Source organism: Aythya ferina (assembly GCF_964211825.1).
Source record: "Aythya ferina genome assembly, chromosome: 4".
NCBI lineage: Eukaryota > Metazoa > Chordata > Aves > Anseriformes > Anatidae > Aythya > Aythya ferina.
The window spans coordinates 31,952,416-31,973,093 of record NC_140300.1 but is presented as its reverse complement, the minus strand read 5'-3'; the positions used below and the strand labels follow the sequence as shown (position 1 = coordinate 31,973,093).

At 39.4% G+C, this 20,678-nt stretch overlaps 1 protein-coding gene across 13 annotated transcripts in view; it reads left to right on the top strand.

The window, feature by feature from the left end:
• MAPK10 (mitogen-activated protein kinase 10) overlaps positions 1-20,678 on the top strand; it is a 121,702-nt gene that overhangs the window by 48,000 nt on the left and 53,024 nt on the right. For 7 of the 13 annotated variants that reach the window (XM_084518049.1, XM_084518056.1, XM_084518050.1 and 4 more), the window contains 2 exons: positions 8,686-8,757; positions 19,241-19,410. In XM_084518049.1, coding sequence (XP_084374175.1) covers positions 8,692-8,757; positions 19,241-19,410 — 236 coding nt within the window. In that variant the 5' untranslated portion in view covers positions 8,686-8,691. Of the gene's footprint in view, positions 1-8,685; positions 8,785-10,427; positions 10,484-19,240; positions 19,411-20,678 lie in introns of those variants that run through there. The other 6 variants (XM_084518054.1, XM_084518045.1, XM_084518055.1 and 3 more) reach the window with 4 other exon arrangements.

Genomic DNA, 20,678 nt, shown 5'->3' with positions numbered 1-20,678 from the left:
ATGTAAAACATTAATCTCTGAGCCCCTCAAATCATTGGATTCTTTACTGCTCAACAAATAGGACCAAATGTTTTACTCTCTCTCCATATTCTCTTGTTTCTCTCCAAAGACATGATGTGATGGAAACTCTGAGAATTCCCGATTTCCCTTCAACAAGTGAGAGTGGAAAATATAAGTAGAATTATAGCTCTGCAATTGCAACTAAAGAAGTAGTGATGGCCACTGAAAATACAGTGTATCTTATGCTGTTTTTTTTTATTGTTATTTATTTATTTATACAAAAAGATAACCAGTGCCAGAAAATATTTTTGCGGTGAACAGGGTGGTATTTTTTCAGTGTTGTTTTAGCTTCACCTGAGTAGTGTCGTGCCACTTGGCTTGGGAAGGTAGACTTTATATGGCACATATGATTCCTGCTGGGAATTTCACACTTGGGAAAGGAACCAAAGGTAGGAATTGTTTCATGTACATTCATGACAATGCTAAATCCCAGCCCTCGGAAGTCCATGCACATTGTAATAAACTGTGGGTCCCTTTGGGGGTGTCTCCTGAAATGGCAGAGGCTCCAAAATGCTGCTGGAATAGGTACAGCAGAGATGCAACGTGTCTTCTGCAACAAAGCCAGAACACAGGAGTGCTGTGCCTGTTTGTATCTGCTTCTCTTGGTCTCTTGTGAAAGACGCACAAATAAGTGTAAGTATCCATCAATAACCACGTATGATATTATCTGTGCAGTAGGTCTCAAATAGGAGGACCCTAATTCAAGCCCTAAGCCATAACGTCTTATTTGCTGTAGCCATTAGCTATGAAAAACCTGGACACCCTGTTTTTTCATCTAAGGCTCAGATCTCTGTTAAATTCCTGGCCTCTATGTGCTTTCTGCAACACTAGGTCAGTTTGTTGGTCTGAATATAAACCTTTGTGTTTCGATGCATCCTTCTTTGTCTTACTCAGATACAAGAACCTAACAGGAATGTGACTTGTTTTTACTCACTCCTTACCTGTCCGGTCTAAGTTCAGAAAACTGTAAAAATAAAATAAACTGTGAGTGTCAGGAGGATGGAGCCAGGCTCTTCTCGGTGACACACAATTATAGGACAAGGGGCAATGGGTGCAATCTGGAACATAGGAGGTTCCACTTGAATATGAGACAAAACTTTTTTATGGTGAGGGTGACAGAACCCTGGAACAGGCTGCCCAGGGGCAGATGTGGAGTCTCCTTCTCTGGAGACATTCAAAACCCACCTGGACTCATTCCTGTGTGAAAGGATCTAGGTGTTCCTGCTCTGGCAGGGGGATTGGATGAGATGATATTTCAAGGTCCCTTCCAATCCCTAATGTTCTATGATTCTGCGTGATTTTGTGATACTTGCAGTTCGCAGTGATGCTGCAATAAATCCTCCTTTGCATTCCTGAGATGAGTAGTCTTATTAGCATCTTTGTTACAGGAATAATTAATTGACAAATGTTAAAGCTTAGGAGGGGAGAAAGCTTTTCAGAAGGGAAAGACTCTGGATTTGAGTTGTTTGAGAAATAAGCTGCTCTGTAGCTGCAGAATTTATAGCGTAATCTGCTCATGGCCACAGAGTTGTACTCCCAAACTAAGCCTCTTATGCTTTTTTAGAGAAATAGTATTTTTAGTTGTATAGCTGCTGCATTAATGTGTAAACACAGACCAAGGGGGGGCTGAGCGTTCTAGCTTCGCAGACAGGTGAAACAACTGTCCTTGCTTTGAGCAGGGAGGTTGGCAGCGACATGTCGCAGGGTCCCCCCAACATGAGCACCTCTGTCATTCTGCTCTGGAAAACTGGGGGTGTAAAAAAACTGCAGGTTAGCTCCCTGGCCACTCACACTGCTCCTTTCAAGTTCTGTTCACAAACACTGACGTTTCAGTTCAGCAAGCTGTTCCATAGTCCTAAATGGCTTTTTCTATCTCCATCATGAAAATTTGACACAGAAAATATGAACCTGGGTAGAGTCTAATACAGTTTCACATCAAACGATTAAAACCATGGCTAAATAGTATTTTGTTTTCATATTTTTTTCCTCTTAAATCCATGAGGCAACTAATTTTCCTCCAGCTGAAACTGCCATGGAACTTGTAGCTTTGTGTACCACAGTGCCACAAAACGAAAGTGCTCTAAGTGGGATTTCTGCCTGGATCAAGGTGCCCTGGCCTTTCATGATGTGTTAGAGGTTCCATAGAATATTCTTTACTTCTGCATGCCCCCTTCATTGGTGCTATGGGTACTGGGCATAACGGTGCAACTGGATCTCAATCTTAACATGCTGCTTACAGTTAGGAGTGTTACAAATTCATTCTGAGCTATTACAGCTTAGTATGTATATCTCATAAAATATGTTAAATTTATTGGTACTGCTTAACATAGACAGTACTTAAGTATTACTTGCTCTCTATTCTTTTGAATGTACATCATTTTTCACAGTAATACAGGGCCAAGGCCATCACTTGTAAGCAAATCTACCTGAATTTGAATTAGGTTGGGAGGTTGTGCTCTGACTTGGGAGTGTATTACAGATAGTTTTGATGTGATTCATTACATGCCTTCCTGCTGTTTTACCACTGGCATTTATCTAAGGAACAGCTCTTCATTGTGTTTTGTTTTGTTTTGTTTTGTTTTTTTTTTTTTTTTTTTTTTTTGACTGAAACAGAGAAAAATAGATTTCTGAGAGGGAAGAATTTTTTACTTCACTGTGGTGAGGTGGCTACCTTAATTCTATTTCCTTTAGTTTTTCCAGAAAGAAAAGGCAGATCAAAAACAAATGCCAAAAAACAAACAAACAAACAAAAACAACAACAAAAAAACTTTTACTATTGTAGAAGGCTGTTTTATCTCCTAGTACGCAAATGTTGTTTACCTCCTGAGGTAAAGGTTCTTTGACTTCTGTTAGGCAAATAGTAAGCATTTCACTGGACTCAGCTCTTTGTGATTAGATTTTCTTCATTCTTCATTTTTGGTGATAATAATAGGCATGGTGTTGCATACTGGTCACTGGGAAGTTCATCCTGTGCTAATTCAGAGCTGCTTCCAGTATCAAAGTCTAATTTAATTCCTCTAGAAAGTGGCTAGATTTTTTCTTTTTGAATGTGTATCAGAGAATGAAGACATTTAGCTACAAATGGAAAGCTGGTATAAGAGACTGTAAGGTCATCATAAACATTGACTAATTCATCTACTGCAAGATGTTTCAGGAGCACATTGCATTTTCAATAGCATGTGTTGATAAAAGTAAACATTTGGGCAGTCAGCTTGGCTTTGAAAGCCTGATTTAAAAAAAAAAAAAAAAAGTCCCTGGGAGCTGTAGGTACCTGACATTGACACATTGGGCTGTTACAGCTTGGGTATTTACAGCAGGTTTTGGAAGTATTAAAAATAGACCTGGGTGTACACAGGAAAGCTGGTCACCAGGCCGGACTGGGAGCTCATCTCTTCTGCCTGTGGGCTAAGATCACTAAGCAAATCTGTCAGTTCCATCTTTGCAGTTTGCATGCTCTTTTCTTTTTCCTTTTTCCATAAATATTTCCTCCAGAATGCTATTCTTAAATTCTTTCTTTACCTGGCTGCGTTCTCTCCCGGGAGTTCAGTTTTAGAACTGCTTCTGTGATTCTTGTGAATTTTTAATTGCTAACATTGCTTATCTCAGTAGAAAGTGAGCTGCTTCTGCTGGGATTTAACCTTAATAATTACCTTATTCACACCAGTGCTTTCCCTAGTTACTCCAAGAATAATTAACATGAGAGCACAGGCACAACAGAATAAACACTCTTTCTCAGTAGATGCACGCTCCTTGTCTACTAAGAATCCTCTTGGAAATTTCAGTTCTTACTTATTCTCTGTAAGGTCCTGAAAACTCTTGCCAAACATATGGTCTAATTCAAACTGATATTGAAAATATCAACTCTGTTTTTGCTCACATCTATTTTAAGCACAGCAACCAATTAAGTTCAGAAAAAAAAAATATGCTGATGAGCCCAAAGGAATGGTATTGAAAAAAGAAAATAATAATAATGAAATGGCAGGATATTTGGGCATATGTATCCCAATCTTAATTGGCAGCCAAGTTAGGCAAAATTCAGGCAAACTGCAGCCCTTGTTGATCTGGCTTGTTAAGAAGACAGAGCCCATGTGTGCAGCTGGGTGGCACTGGGGGCCACAAATTACTGCTACCCCCCACGTGCTTGTCACGCTACGTGATGTGGGTCAGGTCTTTGTTATTTCCTACGTTCAAGGTACAGGGATGCTAAAATAGCAAGGCGTACCAACGCTGTTCTGTAACTTCGTCATTCTCCTTGCTGTGTACAGAGGTGGGTAGCCCAGTTTCACTTCAGATAAATGTTCAGTGCCAGGACTGAGCTCCCAGGGGCATTCCTCAGAGCCTCGGAGACCGATGAGCTGCTGTGCAGGGAGGGAATGTTTTCAAATGAAGGAGGAGAGGGGTGTTCTGCTGCTGGAAATGCATGAAATGAGTCAAACACATTTTCAAAACAGGAAACGTTAATAATTCATGAATGTTCATCTTCGAACATTAGTGTTTTTCAAGAAGGTTTTTATGTGACAGCTGAACTGATAAATTGCCCCCTCTCGCTGAAGTAGAACAGGATATATATATATTTTAAATAACTGGAAATGTTTCTGCAATTTCATTAATATTTTTCACGTTCTCTTTCTGTTCCTGAATGAAATATCAATAGCAGGCAGCAATAAATAACTCTGGCCTTTTGGAGCCTGAGTATAAAACCGCATGCCTGTGAAGATAGGAAGCACATTTGCTGTACCCATTATGCACGTGAGGTGTTTGCATGGGAACACCAAACCAGCAGAAATGCTGGATGAAGCTCAGGGGTATGTCCTGTGGTTCTGTTCAAGTCCTCCAGCTTGCAGCCATACCCTGTCAGGTTTTAACCTCCCGATGTTTATATACAAGCAGTTCTCTCTGTGATCTCTTCAGCTGCAGCTTAATTTCTTTTTAAATTGTATCTTGACGTTTTCATTTATTTTGGAGGATATTTTCACAGTCTGGATCTGAAGGATTTGCTTCTGATTGATTTACTGTAGGACACATGAAAGCCTTTCAGGTACAGCCCTTAGCAATGCTCTGACAGGCCAAGGCGATATCCATGGGGAGCGAGGGAGAACTTGGATCTGTTGGGCCTCCAGCAAGCAACCAGTGGCTCTCCTTCTGTGGTCCAGAAGTCACCTCTGGCAGCCTTGTGTGCTCTGGGACCAAAGGAGGGCTGGAGAAGATGGGGTTCCCGGCTGCCCAGTTGTTCACTGAGTGCTGACACTATGGCTTTGGGGGTCAGGGAGAAGGGTTCAGGGAGCAGCAGGAAGACTCTAGCAGGAGGCTGTGCTGGAGAAGTGCAGTTGCTGTTGCCTTTCTAGCTTGCTTTGTCTACTGTCATCAGGCTGTTTCCTCTCTGCTCCTGGTAATTACCCTAACAGTATTGATTTAATCCTTTCAGGCCTCAGAGAGCTGTTTGAATAACAATGAGTTAATCCTCCTTACCAACAAGCAGTCCTGCAGGACTGAGGGGAAGGGGAAGCTCACTCCTGAACTCGGGGCATGTCACAAGCCCACTTTGTTCAGAAGAGTGGCCGTTGATGGGGAAGTGACTGGAGAGGGCTGAAGAAGAGGATGGCAAAGTGTCAGGGCAGGTGGAGGCCAGGCCTTGGGCGTAGTTCACAGTCCCAGGCAGCGGTTCACCTGGGAGCTGTGCCACTGGGCAGCCAAGAGGATTTTCAGCTCTTGGTCTATCATATCTGCAGTGGTGCTTTGTGAAGCAGCTGATAAAGGACTTGCCAGAGCCATGTTGGCCTCTTAGACTTGCTGAAGTCCTGACATAGCAGAAGTGACACTTGAAAAAGGCAATGAGAGTTGCCTCTCATGGCAATGCACACATGGAAGTGTGTGCATTCCTAAGAGAAGATGGGAAATGAGTTTCTTCAGTGAAGGGAAGGCAGAAGGCTCAGAAGGTAAAGATGCTCCTACTGCTTCAGATCACTAGTGAGTCTCGGCATCAGGCCATGTCTTCATTCACTTGATGCTGGCACCTCTGATGCATCTAGTGATACCCTGCCCACTAGCGCTTGAAGAGGTACAATCAAGGGTAGTTGAGTGTGAACATATTCTCTGCTTTAAGAAACCAGAAGTTACACATGTGTTAACTTTGAGGGCAGTGAAGGAAATTCTGTATATGAATTCCATGTATGAAGGCATGCCTATGGGAAACACAAACTCAAATCTCTCTTGCTGTGGATATACAGTCTTGGAAACCCCTGTGTTACAGAAAGGTACATGTATTCTCACTCCTGGTCTTGTGATTCATTTATTGTATCTCATGTGCAGAAGAATGTGAGTATTGATCTAGGCCATTAAAGCATATCATACATCTCATATTTTATCAGCAGTAGCTGCATGCAAGGACAACATAATAAATAGTAAAATGTATTCCTGTTCATAAATTTCAGCAGTTGATTGCTCTGCTCAGGGTGACTAATAAGAGTTACGGTCTTAGTGGTGGAAAGTTGAGGAGCCGTGTATGAGAAGTAATGTGCATGCAGTAAATTTTGTGAGGAACAAGATTTCCTTCTCGTCCCTTCTTCGCTTCCTATTACTACACTCGGTCTTGAATATGGGTCTGCCGACATATCGGTCACAGATGATTATAGCAACATAATGAGTCCAGCCAGTAGGATCTCCTGGTGTATAAGTCTGCAGGGTGAGAGTGTAATTACCTGCTGGCTTTCCAGAATCACTAAGAATATGACTAATGTTAAAAGTTGTTTGTTTGTTTGTTTTTTCTTCCTCCTTGTTTTAATCCAAACCCTCTATAGAATGTGAACCTCCAGTAATGACTCACTGGGCAATGAGGCAGCAATCTCAGACACTGTAACATGATGCAGAAAAGGTCATACACTTGCTTTCATAACAGGATTATTCATTCATTCATTAAAAATTAATCACATGGGAACACATGATGTATTCAAGTTTGCGAGTATTGGTGAATATTGTAGTTTCTTGAGTCATGGTCAGTTTTTGTGAGTTGAAGTTGCTCCAAGTGTGTGTTTTTGTGTTTTGTTTATTATTATTATTATTATTTTACAGCTAGTTATTAGTTCCTATAACATAAAGCTAAATATCTTGGGGGCCATAAGGAGGTACACACGGTTTCAGAATCGTGGCTGTGCCTTAGAGCAATGTCTGCATTTTGCATTTTTAGCTATTGCAATGAGCTTATATTTGAAAGAAACACATGAAGTTCTGTGTTATTTATCTCTTTTGATTGAAAAGTTGCTGGGTCTTATTTGTACTGTGAGAAGGATTTTTGTGTGTACTTTTTTTCTTTTTTGAAGCAGAGTCACATGGAAAAATCAATATCCTCCAGTGTCTTGTGACTATTACCTCTTTCAGCCTGATAACAACTGGGTTTTATTTCCCATGCTAGAAAGCAGCTACAGAAGGTTTCACAGAATCATTTAGGATGGAAGAGACCTCCAAGATCACCTAGTCCAACCTCTGACCTAACACTAACAAGTCCTCCACTAAACCATATCACTAAGCTCTACATCTAAACGTCTTCTAAAGACCTTCAGGGATGGTGACTTTCCTAGAGCTGAGTGTGGTACTGTGGAATTAAGAACATAAAACCAAATGTATCCAGGTATACAGCACCGTGTAGTGTAGTACAGGGCTTCCTTGGCCAGCATCAGATGCCCATGAAAGGATCCAAGAACAGGGAGAGCACGTAGTGGCAGACTGACTCAGCATTGTGTTGAGGCTGATACTTTCGAGGTTAATAGCTTTCAGCAGATTTCTGCTTAAGTGAATTTGTCTAATCACATTAGAATTTGAGTTGGTTTTGGCCATCCACAGCAACTCGAGGCAGGATGTTTTGCAGTCTGAGGAAAAGGCATATGAAGAATTATCTCCTTTTGCTTATTCTGAGCTTGGTGTTTGGTAACTTAAGTAGAAGTATATGGCATCAAATTGAGGGGAAAAAGTGTTTTCCTTTTCACTGTCACTGTGCCACTCATTTTGTGGATCCCCAGCACATTCCCACTCAGTTCTTTGTAAGCAAAGAAGAAAGAAATCTGTCTATGCAGTTGTTTCACAGGAGCAATCTGTGGGCTTTGGAGCTTTGTTCCTGCCCTTTCCTCTATCTTGTTGAGTTGCAAGATGCTAAGATGAGGACCAGAACTACACCTAGTATTCCTAAAGTGGTAGGGCCTTGAACTTATATGGTGTATAATTAGGCACTCTGTTTTGTCTAATTCTACTTAATAACTGCTAGCGTGGAGCTTGTTTTTTACCTCCCATTAGTAATAACTGTCTCCCATTCACACATTGTATAGAACTCTGTTGACCTGATTTTGTTGAGAACATAGGAACGTACAAGTGACAAGATAAACTTTGAGGTAAAGGCTTCAGTTACTGTTAAAAATTTGCTGATGCAATCAAGTCCTATATGAGGCTGTAACCTTGACAAGTATTAGAATGTCTTTAAAGTCCATTTCCAGTTCAATGTTGTAAGGAATTTCTGTTATTCAAGAGCTGGGTAACAATTCAGGTTGGTTCCATAGCCCAAATGTATACAGAGCTGTACTGTACTTGCACGTCAGCAGGCATCTAAGTTTTGCTTGTTTGTTTGTCTTGTAATTGCAGGTATTTATGAGCCGCCATTTCTTATACTATTGTGGTGAACCTACCCTGGATGTGAAGATTGCCTTTTGTCAGGTGTGTGTTCCTTACAGGTAAAACAAGGTACAGTATATACTTGTACTTTATTTTTGCAGTTGTACGCTCATATTTAAAAATAAATATTTTTGGGGAGCATATTGCAAGTAACTGGCTGTAAGAATTAGAGTAAATACAAAAGCTAAAAGAATGCATAACAGAAATTACATTTCTATTTAATTTGATTGCCATAGTTTGCTCTGAATGATTTTTATTTTTTTTGCCTTGGCCAAATATCTGTTAACATGAGTTTTTTTTTTTTACTATTATTTGATTTTTAAGGAGAAACAATAGCAATTTGCAAACAGAAAATAATCTTGGCTGTACTACCCATAAATATAATGAAGAATCAAACAAAATCCTTTATGCAAAATAACGGTACCCATATGGATGCTTTCACAGAATTAATTCACAGATTGTTAATTCAAAGTATTTCATCTTTAGCTTCTCTTTTTGTGAGACAGAGCCTTTACATTGTAATCTAAGAATAACATTTTTTGTTCATTACTCTATGTTTACTGGGAGTATAGGGAGGGCAATTGAATTTTTGTGGGGTTTGTTTCATCTCCAGTTGAACAAAATGTGTTATGCAGGTTTCAGAGTCATGAAACTGTGCTGTAGCCAATTCTGTACTTTAAATTAGTCTCGAAGTGGTTTGGTCACAGTGCCTTGAATTCTGCAAAACTCAAACTAACTTTGGGAGGTGGAGAAAAAGCATATTGCCTTGTCCAATTTGGGGTTCTTTTGGTTAGATTAAGTTAATTAACATACATTGATGTCAAAACTGTAAACGTGTTTCCATTAGGAATGAAAGATGACTTTTTAGTTTGCTTCTTATAAAGTGATGTTTGAATTCCTTTTCTTCATAATTATTATACATATATATATATATTTATTTATTATTTTTTTTTGTGAGATGGGACACCAGTAATTGGACTGTGTGGAGGGACATTAAGGGATATTTCTCATTTTTTGAGGGGTGAAACCAGTGCTGCATTCCTAGAAATGGAATTTGGTAAACACTGGCTTTCCCCTTTATTTTGCTTACATTCCAGGGCCCAAGAAAGTGAAAGTACAATTTTCACAGAGAAAGGGCTATAAGTTATATCTAAGCATGTAAAGCAGAGCAGTGACAGGTGTTGAGAGTTTAGTTCCAGGTTTTTTAACACAGCTATACAAAATACTTGTTTTGCTGAGAAGGTTGACTGTGCCCTTCCTAAGTCATCAGCTCTAGAATGGAGCTTGGATTTTGGGTTTGATAATCTGTTTTTCTGCCTTCTCTATCCTTTCTCCTGTTCTTTATGTGCATACGTTTTTCTTACTTTAATGCTTTCCAACGTAATTTCTAGCTTAATTGTTCCACTGTTTTCTGCTCAGTTTTGATAATTTCTTCTGTAGGTGATTGCAATAAATAGCCTGAAATACCATCCTCAACAAAAAACTGTACAAATCTCACAGATCAGGGATAAATAATTTTGAAAGAAAACAGGATTTTTACAAATATGGCTTTTCTGTAATTTTTGGACAATTTGCTTAGAAAAAAAAAGTTCTGCAGAAATTGCAAAAAAGGTTTTTCCGCATGTTTTATGAAAAAGGAATTAGATATGAAAAGGTTATTTTCAGTGTGCAGAGTAGTTTTTTTGCACAGCTAACTTTCCTCTCCCTTCTAGTTACACCAAAGAAGAGCTGAACAGAAACATTTCTATTTTACATGCACAAAGGCAAGGTACTTTCCATCTTCTCCTCTTATGCTCAGTGCTCCTTTAGCTTGGCCGTCAGTCAATGTTTGACAATGCATAGCAAATGCTTTCTGTCACTGTACTCTTACTTCTTGATTTAAACTGTAATGAAGCCATGCTGCTATAATTATTCCTTTGCTGTTACTCTAGCTTACTAGAAAGTGTTCACAGCCACATACAGAAAGGACTGTACGTACAGTGTTTTTGTTTAAGAGTATGCGATGAAATCGACAGCATTTTGGATGAATTTTTATCACTAGATGAAGCTTATTCATGTTTAATGCCTGCAAGCAGGTACCCAAAAAGGAGTCATCTAATAAATAAATGCAAGAGATACTATCCTGGCATTGCAGCAAACAAGATTTTATCCCTCAAGCACTTATTGCACAAATAGCTTTTCAAGGTCTTCAGATCTCCCAATTTATCCCCCTCAGGATAAAAGCTAGTTTAGGCTTCATGTTAATTTATTCTCTCCAGAAAGATAGGCCATGGTCCAAGTAACAGTTAAGCACATACTTAACTTTAATTCATAGGAAGTGTTCTCATATTTAAATGTTTTGTTTCATTAAGACCTTAGCTGTCACAGGTGGTGTTCGTTAGTATTGCATAGGGCAGAACATGGAATATATGTTCAACCTGCTAATATTTGGTCTGGAAAAATTCTGCCTACTGAATCAGTAAGTCTTAGACATCAGGGACTTCTGTTAGCAAAAGATGATGTGACAGAGCACTCAGCAGCAGCAACAGGTAGATAGCGCCACTCACCTCTTGAGGTACCTATAGAAGGCAAGGATGCCAGTAGTATCTGGATAAGAGACCCAAAAAATGAAGTTTGCATTGTTTAGAAGTGAAATACTGAAAAGTACTCCCGTGATTGTTACTGGTGAGGACATATATTGTAATAACTGTTTTGTGGTGACTTCTCTCTCATGGCCTAAACAGCATAGCTTTTTGTTCTATTATGGAAAAGGAGACATACACCTGGTTTTAGGCTGCTCCTCTTAAGATGGATCTTCTGGCATTGTCTGCTAGTTTTGTATGTTGAGATGCTAGCTCAGCATGATGAGAATATTAACTCATGGAATCCATGAAACTCATGGACTTCCAACTCATGGAAAAGGAGAAGCCCTTTCTGAGTAACAGACAACAGCATCAGTAGGGTACAAATGTGTTTTCTGCCAGTTAGTTAGATGTTTTGCTGAAAGAGTTACTTTTTGTTGGCTGATGAAAATCATATCTACTTTCCTAAAATAATAGAAAGGCAGAACAAACAGAACTTCAGCTTTCAGAATTTCATGAGATCTTAGTAAGGCTGATATTGCCAACACGTCACATCTATAGGACCTTAGACATCCTTATTGAAGTACAGTGTAATGCAGACCACTGTGTTTTGAGTAAAACAGGACGTGAGAGTGCTGAATGTTAACTAAATGCCTAAAGGATGTCCTTCTGTGGGTGGCCTTTTTTAAGGTTTGGTCATTTGGTCATTTTTAATCATTGTAATACAATTTATAATTTTTTACTTGAAGCAGTAGTCCTAAATTTTATTGTCTTGAAAAACACATCTTTATTACTAAGTTTTCTATGTCACAGTATTTCCATAATGCTGCAATAATATTTTTTTGATCAAAAGCAAACAGTCAGTGGGATTCTGAGATGAGATAACTGGGACGTAGCCATGCACACTAAGAAAAGGTTTAATGTGAATCAGCAATGCACAGTCACACGCTAATTCCTCAGTGTGGCATCATTATTAGTCTTCACTGGACAGTTTAAACAACTTGATGCCCAGATACAATGTGTTTCTGCATCATGGTGCTGTACTGATGCTACCCTCAGAACGAATGTTCAGTTTGCATATTGAGAGTATTTTTGCAAACTTATACTCAGTTTGTGCTTAAGAAAGCCCCAAACAACTAAAATACTTGTATTCCTCTTCAGACATTTTCTTCCCTGTGTTCTGATGTCATGACTTATTTCCCCTGTGATACTCAACTGTCTTGAACAAAACGTATAAAGACTTCTTCAATGCAATGCTAGCATGAACAATCACTTAAAAATCAGATCATTTTAGCAAACTTTTCATTTTAGCAAGAAAAGACTGGTTCTTATTGATTGCATTGCTCTTAATTGATTCATGGTTTGTTTAGATTTAGTCCTAAATTTGGTAAGGCACTTTAATTAAAACTAATGCCTTAATCAGATGCAAGGGAGTTACTACTTTAACCATTAAATAAACTGTCTTGATCCAGAATGTCCTATAATTATACTTTCTACTCAATGGGAGGTAAATTGGCATTCATAAAGCATCCTACAAGCACTGACCTGTATTTTAGATTTCTAGGACTAAAACAGTACTGTTTAATATCAAGAGCTGTCTATTTCTAGCAAGAAATGCAATCAGATTATTCAGCTTTTTGTAGCCTTTTATTAAAAAAGGGAGAATATTTTCATTAGCTGTGTTCACAGTGAACACTGTTATTATATACTTGTATCAAGATATTGAATTTTTGGAATAGTTAAATCTGTGCTGCTATGTGCTGCTTCTTTACCCTTCATTTCTAAGGATGCCATGATGTACATGGGGTCATAGCTTTTCACATCTCCTTTCCTGCTCCCTGCATGCATAGTAGAAGAAAGCTTCTTGGACGATAACCCAGTATTTCAGTGTGACCCCAGGTTAGTGAGAAACTTAATCCTGTCTTAGTTCTCCTGTGCTCTTCACAGACTTCGCATCAAGGCTCCCTTTGCTGCTGGTGTTAAGTTTGGCTGTTCTTTGCATGTCTTACTGTTGCCAATGTGTTGTTTTGGCCAATTTGCAGTGGCCATTGCTCTTTCCTAATCTTAATTGTATCTTGCTTCTTCCCACGTTACTGCTTCTTTTTCAAATTGAGGTCCTCAGAACAAGCTGACAAATACAAATTACCTCTCCTCATTGCTCTTGTAGGTGAGATGTGGTGATTTCTGAGTAACTTGTGATACCCCAGTTTAAAATGACTGAGAAACATAATGTGCCTATAAAAAAGAAGCAACTGAAAGCAGTTAAATCTCAGTGAGCATGAGGAAGACAAATGAAAAATATCTAAAGGGAGGGGGTTTTGTTTGTTTGTTTGTTTTTTTGAGTAGATAGAAGTGAAAAGGAAGGAGAAAGCAGCCCTTTTCTTTCCTGAAAATCAGAACTAAAGAAGAGCCAGGTCTGAAGCTGCTGGATATTTGGTTCCTCAGAAGAGGTTAAACAAGAAGGGTTTAAGGAGAAAATACATGTATATATTATACTCCTTTTAATGAGTCTTCTTTTAAAAGTGAAATGATCAAGGACTGGTCTATCAGAGTTGAGCTGTTTGTAGCAAGAGTCACTTGGCTCCTTGAAAGGCCGAGTTCAAGAGTGCAGATTGTGTTGGATCCAGTAGAAGACTGCTGGAGGGGGGTCTAAAAGAAGGCAGAGAATTAAGCTGGGGGTCTAAAAGAAGGCAGAGAATTAACCTGTGACCACACAGGAACCACTGAAATAAGGAATAGTTTGGGAATGAGATGAGAGAATGGGGAACTGTGGTGTGATGTGGCTGATAAAAAAAAAAACCTCTACTATTAAATGTAGGTGCACAGAAGATGAAAAAAAATATTTGATATTCTTTGTAGGAGATTTCATCTCTATCTCTGGTGTTAGAGTACAGGGAAAGCTAGAATAAATGAGAAGCCTGGCTTAATGGTGAGAAGAGGACATAATAGTTCTGCCATAAACGTGGCACATACAGAATACACAATGAAAAATAATCTTGTAGGCCTTTCTATGCAAAGGAACTTGATATTTCTAAAATATGAGCTTCTGTGGCACTCCAGTTGTATCTAGCAAAACTTATGACCATTAAATACAAAGCAGAGGTTCAGCAAATGTCCATTAATCCCACAATTCTGGCACTTGAATCTTCTGAGAGCATTACAGCCATGCAAGTGGGAGGACAGCAGTTAAATAGGTCTGTTGGCTTTAGAGATGCACAGAGGTGAGCAGGGCTTGCCTGGACGTATAATTGTCTGGACGTGCAGGGATGGATACTAATATTGAGGGGAAGTTTCCCCTAAGCTGCTTTTTATTACCATACCTTCATACAACTCTGATTGTCTATGAAGTGCAAGGAGAACCATGCTAATGTGGCAGTTTAGGCTAAATGGCTTGTATTTGTAAAAGCTAACGTGTATGTGAGACTTAGAGCTGTAAGAAGGGACAGTATTTTCAGCTTATTAATAATGGGAGGAATGGTGTTCAGAAACAAATATCCATCAATGAAAAATAGCCTATATACTACTTTCGTGGGGTAGAAATCAATAAATAAACAGGGATAGTATCAGGAAATAATTCCCCTCAGAACAGAGGAAGCAATAGCATTATTCTGTTGTGCTTTCTACCCTTCTCCATGCTGTAAAACAAAACAAACAAAAAAAAAAGCAAAAATATGCAGCTTGTAGCTGTGCTTCAGGCAGTAAGTTGAGTTGGACTGAATTTTTAAATAATTGTTCTCTGAAAACAAGATACATGTTCTCTAGGCATTTAATTATGGTGAAAGTGTCATTTTCCTTCACCTCAAACCCTTGCGTCTTGACAGTTGGTTTCCTGCCCTCTCGAGTGGCTGGGATATGAGGCAAGTAACTGTGGATACGGCTATCCAGTTAACTGACCCAGCTCAGATGGCTATCGTGTCGGGTCTGAAAAACTTGTTTCCCTTTCTTACCCTCAAGTTTCCCAGTGCAGAGGAAGGAGGATGGCATTAGGTATGTGTTACAAGCTTTGTTACTGGTCCAAGAAAATGGTGTGTGCATTCCTGTACGTGGGAAAAGAAAGTTAAATTCTGGCTAGTGTTCAGACTGTAATTCCCTTGTCCAAATGTCTGTGGCAGCCGTGGAATAATGATACTCAAATGCATCATTTGTCTGTCTGTCAGCAATAATTGTTCATGTTGCACAGAGGTCTGTGAAACTTGTTAGGGTTTGTTCCAAGTAAAAAGGATGGAGACTTTTGCACTTGATAATTTAATCACACCTGCAATGTTTACTGCTATGTTGGAGTCCCAGTCCTGTAACTTGCCCAAGTTCATTTCAAGTTCACCTGAACATTTATGAACTGCGATGAAATTTCTAGAAGACCTTTGCAAGACCTGTCCATCAGCAATGTGATTTCTGCAGTAAACCCAATTGGCAAGTGTATAAGCCCCTTTCTTTTCCCTGGGTAATTCTTAATAAAGTGCTAATTTCTGGTTTCTTAAGGTGACAGTATCAGCCAGCTACAAAAGCAGGTTGTGTTTTAAGTTTGAGTACAGAAGAGTGTATGCAAAGAATTCCTGTTCTGCTGTCAGATCATCAAGGTTTTAACTTAAGCCACCAGCAGAGAGTTTGTAAGCATTGCAGAGGAAAACCTGATTTGTGTGTAGTTTACGGTGTGTAGTGAAAGAGGGCAGGGGAGGCTGTAAGGAAAGGAGCCCATTAACTGCTGTGCCAGCACTGAGATCTGTGGGTGAGATCTTGATGACCGGGACCCACCCCTGCTTCCCCATTGACTGGGTAATTCAGGTTCACAAATCTATTCAGTGCTTCACAGACAATACATGACTTCCAGTTGCCGGCCTGTTATAAGCTAAATTTCTTTTGACTTTTATATTCTTTGAGGTGGTATGTTTCTTACACAGTGATTTCTGCCTAATTGCTCTAAGGATTCTGGTTGTCTGCATTTTACAAGGTTGTCTGTTAAGCTTTCTTATCACTGCAAGCATATCTCAATACCACATTCCCTCCCTCTAAACAGTGGAACTGTGCAAAACCAACATTTTTATTCCCACATGTGGAAGGACCACAGTGGGCACTGGGACTGGAACACAAAGACTCCCAAGTGTGGTGTCCATGTTGCTTTGAGATCAGCAACGTGGATTTGAAGACTCGGAGAAGACCTTTTTAATCAGGATTTGAAATGAAAACTGACACTGATGTGCTCTGCTATGAGCATGAATTTCCTTGCTTTAGGGCAAAGCCGTTTTAGCTGCACTTTGAGTAAAACAAAACTGTCATTTCCTTGCCGGTGTTTAGGAAGTGACTTTTGTATTGACTTGGAGATGGTTTGTGATTTGATTACATGTTGTCTCGGTTGGAGATATGCTCAAATGTGATTAATCCACTAACGCTGTTAATTCATTGGTTTAGGGATTTGATTTAAATTACGATCGTGACAAGGATAATTATATCATCGTCCCACCGTTCTTATAGTAGTAAGCAGTACTTCGGGCTTAGGCAGTAGGCTTACTGTGTTTTAATTTTGCTTATTTTACATCAGCAAAATAGAGTATTTTTGCTACATTTTGTTACCAGTGTGGTTTTAAAGGCAGGAAGCAAATCAGGAGCTGACCTGAAGACAGATTGGCCTGGCCCTGGAGCTGAAGCCTGCCTTGCTTGCCAGAGGCATTTTGCTTGGAGTACTAAATTATCCTGCCTTGAATTTTCTAAGTAATTCTTGGTGTTGGTTTCATCTACCAAAGCTCCTTACCACCCTCTGCTTTTTTTAGAAAAAGTTTCTTTTTTAAAAAACAACCAAAACTACTTCCTTTGTGCTCTCAATGGCTGCGGCCCTCCACGTCCCCTCCACCAGCACAGCCTCTGTTGTTGGCTGGCCTGGCTTTCCCAGACCAAAATCCGGTCCTCTGCCTGCTTTGAGAAAGCCATGCTGTCTGTACCTCCAGAGGAGCTGGCTGTGCTTCATGCTCAGGAAGGAATTGCCATAATTATGCTGATATTTACATAACATTGGTTTCAGAGTAGCGGGAGCTAACGTTGACTATTGTCTGCATCGCCCTGATAATGGCATCAGAACAAAACACTCTCCAAATATGTTGGTCTGGCAAGGGAGAGCGGGAATTAATTCCTGCATATTATTAAAATTAAGCCTCTCAATGCCAGGTCTGTGAGCAGCTGAGCTGGCCAGATTTATGCATCTGTCTTCACATAGTGGAAGGAGTTTTAAGACTAAGGTTACACAAGTGCAAATGAGATGCATATTTTTGTTCATCGGATGGGAATATGTCATACCTCTTTCAGACTTACTCCACTCTTTAGCCCTGAACTTAGCCCTGGTTCGGTGTCCATGTGCCTCCTTCTGCATTTGGGGGCTGGCATAGGGAATCCTTTGCCTGTGTCTGCTTCATGAGTAAATATAATGTTTCTAATTGCTCTTCTGAAATGAGATTTTCTGTCTGAATGAACAGCTACGTTTGTTAGAATGTTTTCAAGTCTCTAAATGAGATGGTTAGGTTTAACCAATGCCGTCCAGTGACGGCAGGTGCTCAAGTGAGATCAGTGACAGAAAAAGGATATTAGCAGTCATAAGGTGAACCTGAGAGGCCGAGTTCTTGGCAGGATGATTTTTCTGTTTTTAATGACCAGCCTCGTGGAACAGTGGAATTATGTCATTTTACAACGAAAAAATAATATTCTCCAAAGGAACTTTTCATTTTTCTTTGCCATCAAAATTCAATTTGGTATTGTTTAGCCATGCAGCATGGCTGATTTTCCTTTGGAAAATCAATTTGTAATAGAGCAAGAAAGAAAATGGAGAAGCTGCATTTGTGAGCACTGAAATGAATGCACAGGCAGAGAGGCATATGCAGCAGAAGATGTGTACTTTTGGGCTCGGCTCCTCCTCAGAGGAAACATTGTACATTGGGAAAACATTGACTTGGGGGAGTGAATCATCAGCTACTTCAGGGCAAGTCTGTAACAGGTTGAACTTCTGCAGCCTCTGCTCAGCATCATATAGTATAAAATCCTAAACTAAACTGCTAAATTCTGAATTTTATCTCATCATTACATCATTTAATGTAATTAAACGTTACTACATACTCCATAATCTTCAGTGAACAGAGCTCAATGGAAGTGGTAAAAAGGTTATAATGGAACTTTTTGCATAGTAATTCCACAACTACAGTGAAGGTTACAGCTCTGCAGTGGTAGCTGCTATGCAAGCACAAAACGTTTGCAGTAACTTGTGTTTGTTTGATGAAAATTAGTCTTCTCTGGGAACTAACGCATTTGTAAGATCATGAGAACAACTCTCCTATCCCTAGAAATGCAGAACTTGAGGATCCCCTGAGCTACTGAATACTGTCCAGGAACCAGGTCAGGTCACAATTCTCTCATCAACTGATCTGTTTTATTTTGCAGCTCCTGTTGAAAGGCTCTCAAGGCCTTTATCGTACACTAAGGGAAAGTTTTACTACTCATCTCAACAAGCTTATTTGACAAAAATGTAGAGTTAATAGTATTTAACTCTATCTGATAAATAATGAAGAGTCTGATTTCTGTGTCTGTTGTTCACTTCCATACTGATACAAGTCCTCTTGTTCTAAGATAATGTATTTATTGCAATACAAATAAGGGCAGAATCAGCACAAACACACAAGCCAGCAGTCACAAAGCAATGGCAAGTGCAGACCAGTAGCTGACAGTAACTGTGTCCCCCCCATCAGCTGGAGAATTCACCAGCTGCCTTCAATCAGTGGGTTTTTATGGTATCTTCCTGGGAGAAAGAGGCTTTGACACCATCTTAGAAAGCATTTGAGGATTCATGCAGATCTCTGACAATGAGCCTAAAATGACGAATTTATATTTGAAAACTAGGCTGACTGTGTTTCATCAATATTCTGATGTTTTACCAGCTTTCGTTTCTATGTCTTTCCCTCCCTCTCCCCTTCCCTTTTTCTGTACAACAGGGATTTGGGAAACAAGTGGATGTGTCATATATTGCCAAACATTACAACATGAGCAAAAGCAAAGTTGACAACCAGTTCTACAGTGTGGAAGTAGGTGACTCGACCTTCACAGTTCTCAAACGCTACCAGAACTTGAAACCTATTGGCTCTGGGGCTCAGGGAATAGTTTGGTGAGTATCAGCAGTTTCTCTTGTGCTTTTAAATAGGATTTGCCTCTTGCATTTCTTCACAGTTTGCTAATCACAGACATTGTCTAAAATTGCACAAATAAGAGTCAGGCAACAGACATCCTGAGGCAAAAGGAGCCTAATAAATTCTGCTGCTGGTGCGAGTGTTAGCACAGGGTTTTTCTCCACATAGCAAAATGTAACTAGCAAGACAGCAGGAGAAAGATCTTACTATAACTGACAACTGTGGCACTATTTCCAGAGGCAGTGCAAATTATATCCTGAGTAAACCCTGTAATTTTAGTCTTTGTACAGTAAAAGTCACTGAGAGCTATATAGAAAGTGGTCACATCCGCTAGCATGCTAAAGCATTGGGAACAGAAGCCTTTTGTATCGAGGTAACTACCAAATGTTTCTTTTGTTTTTGAAAGAGGTGTTGCAATTATGTGAAAAATGGAAACAAAAGACAAATTTTTATCTCTTCTCAATAATACAAAAGGTTTATGGAATTTGAAATGATGCTCAAAGGTTACAACATTTTTTTTGGCTTTTGGCTGCATTTTTAGAAATGGCTCTTTAATTTCAATTGAAGTGGCATGTGTTTAAATGGCTCTGTGAGGGCATTTGTTGCCTGCTTAATTGTGGGACATTTATATCTTTATAAATTGATCCGAGGTGAAACCTAATTGCATATGTTGCTTTTATCACTGCTGTTTTCTGACTTTGATGTAGTGTGTGTTACCTTGTAGTTAGAGGCAATGGGAAAACAATGGGTTCTTGTAACTTAGGGAAGCAGACTTCCCTGGATCATTGACATGGGCACTATATTTGGCAGTGTGACAACAATTAGCAACACATCCTTAGTCCTCCGTCTGCCACATCCAACCTTTAGTATACTTAGAGAACACAAGAGTTCAAAGATTGATCAAATAAAGTATCAAGTACTTTATTTCATATCTTAAGCAGTAGAGGGCTAAACAACACTTTAAAATTGGTTCTAAAAAATAAATATGATTTTGTGTTAAGTACTAACAATGTTCAGTCTGTGCCAGTTGTCCACTTAAATAAATATCATGTATTTTCTCTTCCTACTGACTGTAGTCTGTTTTAGAATAAAATCAGATCTTGTTGAGTCTGTCTGCAACTGAATTGCTGTAATGATCAAACGTGAGCAACAGCAACAACAAAAAATAGAAGCTAAGCAAAATAAAATTAATATAATAGGAATTTGCCTTTCATACAAGGAGTTGATGGGGAAAAGTTAGAAATGT